This window comes from Myotis davidii, unplaced genomic scaffold, assembly GCF_000327345.1.
Source record: "Myotis davidii unplaced genomic scaffold, ASM32734v1 scaffold1364, whole genome shotgun sequence".
In the NCBI taxonomy this organism is placed as follows: Eukaryota; Metazoa; Chordata; class Mammalia; order Chiroptera; family Vespertilionidae; genus Myotis; species Myotis davidii.
Window position 1 is genome coordinate 485,980 of NW_006295736.1, and position 2,715 is coordinate 488,694.

The 2,715-nt window shown below is 62.5% G+C and overlaps 1 protein-coding gene across 1 annotated transcript in view; it reads right to left on the minus strand.

Annotated features, from left to right (window-relative positions):
- MYO1G (myosin IG) overlaps positions 1-2,715 on the minus strand; it is a 24,180-nt gene that overhangs the window by 8,019 nt on the left and 13,446 nt on the right. The window contains exon 15 of the mRNA XM_015568207.1: positions 733-943. Coding sequence (XP_015423693.1) covers positions 733-943 — 211 coding nt within the window. The remainder of the gene's footprint in view (positions 1-732; positions 944-2,715) is intronic.

Here is a 2,715-nt window from a genome sequence, read left to right on the forward strand (position 1 = left end):
ATTGGGGTTCAGGCCCGGTGTTTGGGGGGTGCTGATGAGCGGGAACAGGGAAGCTGAGTCTGGAGGGGGTGCCCACCGTCCCAAGATGGTGCCCAGGTGGTGGACACGGGAGGCCCGGCTTTCACAGGACACCTTCCCGTAAGTGGGGGTCCCACTGCTGCTCTGTGTGCCCTGGGGTCTGGCTGCTCCTTAAGGGAAGCGGGCAGAACGGGACCCGCCCAGTTTTTTTAAAAAATATGTTTGTATTGACTTCAGAGAGGAAGGGAGAGGGAGAGAGAGAGAGAGACATCCGTGATGAGAGAGAATCATGGGTGGGCTGCCTCCTCCTGCACATCCCACACTGGGGATGGAGCCCACAACCTGGGCCTGTGCCCTCACTGGGAATCGGACCCTGACCACCTGGTTCATAGGTCGATGATCACCCATTGAGCCACCCGGCCGGGCAGAGACCAGCCAGCTTTTTTTTTTTTTAATATATTTTATTGAGTTTTTACAGAGAGGAAGGGAGAGAGACAGAGAGTTAGAAACATCGATGAGAGAGAAACATCGATCAGCTGCCTCCTGCACACCTCCCACTGGGGATGTGCCCGCAACCCAGGCACATGCCCTTGACCGGAATCGAACCTGGGACCCTTCAGTCCGCAGGCCGACACTCTATCCACTGAGCCAAACCGGCTTCGGCTCCAGCCAGCTTTAATGGCGAGCGAAGTGAAATCCATGGGTCTGCCGAACCCTCAGGGACCGGGCGTCGCAGCACAGCCAGGGCAGGACCAGGGCCTGGCCGGATTCTGCGCCCTCCGGGGAACCCCGAGATGTAGGCAGCCTCTGGCTTCTGCTCAGCGCCTCGCTGAGAGCAGCGTGGGCCCTGCCCCGAGCGTTAGCTCCGAGGCCACAGCCGGGGTCCTCCCCCAGCACCAGGCGACGGCTGTGGGAGCCGTGGGTTCTGCCACCTCACAGTCTGATTAGTGTGATCTATCGAGAGTGCTCGTTGAGGTCACTGCAGTCATTCATAGTGTAAAAGTTTTATGAGCATCATCCTGGCAGACAACCGTCATTTCAATTAAAAATAAATCACAGTAAAAATCACTGGTTGTGTCTTGGGAATGGCCAAGGGAACTGTATGATCTTGCTCTAAAATTACATGTGAGACTCGAGCCGGTGTGGCTCAGTGGATAGAGCGTCAGCCTGTGGACTGAAGGGTCCTGGGTTCGATTCTGGTCAAGGGCTCACTGTACCTCAGTTGCAGGCTTGAGTCAGGGGGTGTGTGCGGGAGGCAACTAGTCGATGTGTCTCTGTCACATCGATGTGTCTCTGTCCATCAATGTGTGTCTCTCCCCTCCCTTCTTCTCTCTTACTGGGAAATATCCTCAGGTGAGGATTAACAAAAAAAGTCTTACGTTTAAATTGATGTGGGAAATGGTGGGAACCTGAAGGCTGCCTGGCAGCCCCGAGAAGCTGCGTCCGGCCTGGTGCGTGGGTGCCACCTGCTGACCCGGCTCTCCCAGGTCCTAGAGACGGAAGTGGACGGGAGACGAGCGCCTCGAGAGAGGGTGGCAGTCGGAGCTGTGGGGCGACCGTTCCCCAGCCTCCCTGATGGAGGTATCTGTGCCCAGACTGGTCGTTGACACGTGGGGACTGGGAAGGCAGGAGGGGGGCGGAGAATTGCAGGGCGAGGGCTGGGCCCCCATGGCAGCCCCGCGTCCCTGCAGAGGTGCCGGCCGCCCACAGCGTGTGGGGGCAGCAGATGCGAGCTACACAGTGGCCGAGAGTTGGGGGTTGCGATGGTTCTCGGGAACAACACCAGCACCTGCCTGGGAGTGCTCCCACCTGGCCAGGCGGTCAGGCATCGGCGGGGCGCGGGGCGCGGGTGCCTGGATCTGTGCCACTCACCCCCCTGGGGGCCCAGGCCCACTGACCTCCCGTCCCCCACTCGCGCCCTCACTCTGACCTTGTGAAGCACCCAGCACGGTGGTTCATAGTGACAGGTGGGAGTGTAAGGGCCACGGCGTCAGGGGTGGGACTGCCCGACTCGTGGCTGGAGTCCAAAACGGGGTCTGTCCCCTTCCCCCGCTGCTGCCCCCCTGGGGCTGGTTCTCAGACCTCGAGGCCCAGGAAGCGCCCCCTGGCTGCTGCAGCCTCTCTGGGCCCTGGGCGTGCACCTGCCCCCCCAGCGCTGGCCCCCCCCCATGTTGGCAGGGGGGGTGTGCAGTGCCCCCTGGCTCCCACCCTGAGCCTGTGATGCTCACAGCCACCTGCAGGACCACAAAGGGCACGGCCGCCTGTGGTCAGGGCAGCTGTGTCCGCGTGGGGTGCTCTGTGGGAGGCGGGGAGCTGCAGCCCCCCAGGCCGGACCTCCAGGCTGGACAGACAGCAGCTCTCCCAGGGCAGGGGCGCCGGACACGGACCTGGCAGGAGGCGACCCCGAGCGCCCGGGACAGTGACCAGGGGAGGTCTCAGGGGCCTGAGCCCTTCAGGGAAGGGTCCGTGCTGGGGGGACAGTCTGGAGCCCACAGCGGGGGCCGGGGGAGCAGCGGGGGTGGAGAGGACAAGGTTTCCTTTCAGACCCTGGGCTTCACCCCCAGCAGCTCCCGCGGCCGAGGCCCCAGCAGACAGTTGCCAGGCAGGAGCGACGTCCACCCACAGACACAAGCCCACGGGCAGGCGTGACGTCCTTTATTGCCCGGCGTCCACCCACAGACACAAGCCCACGCGGCG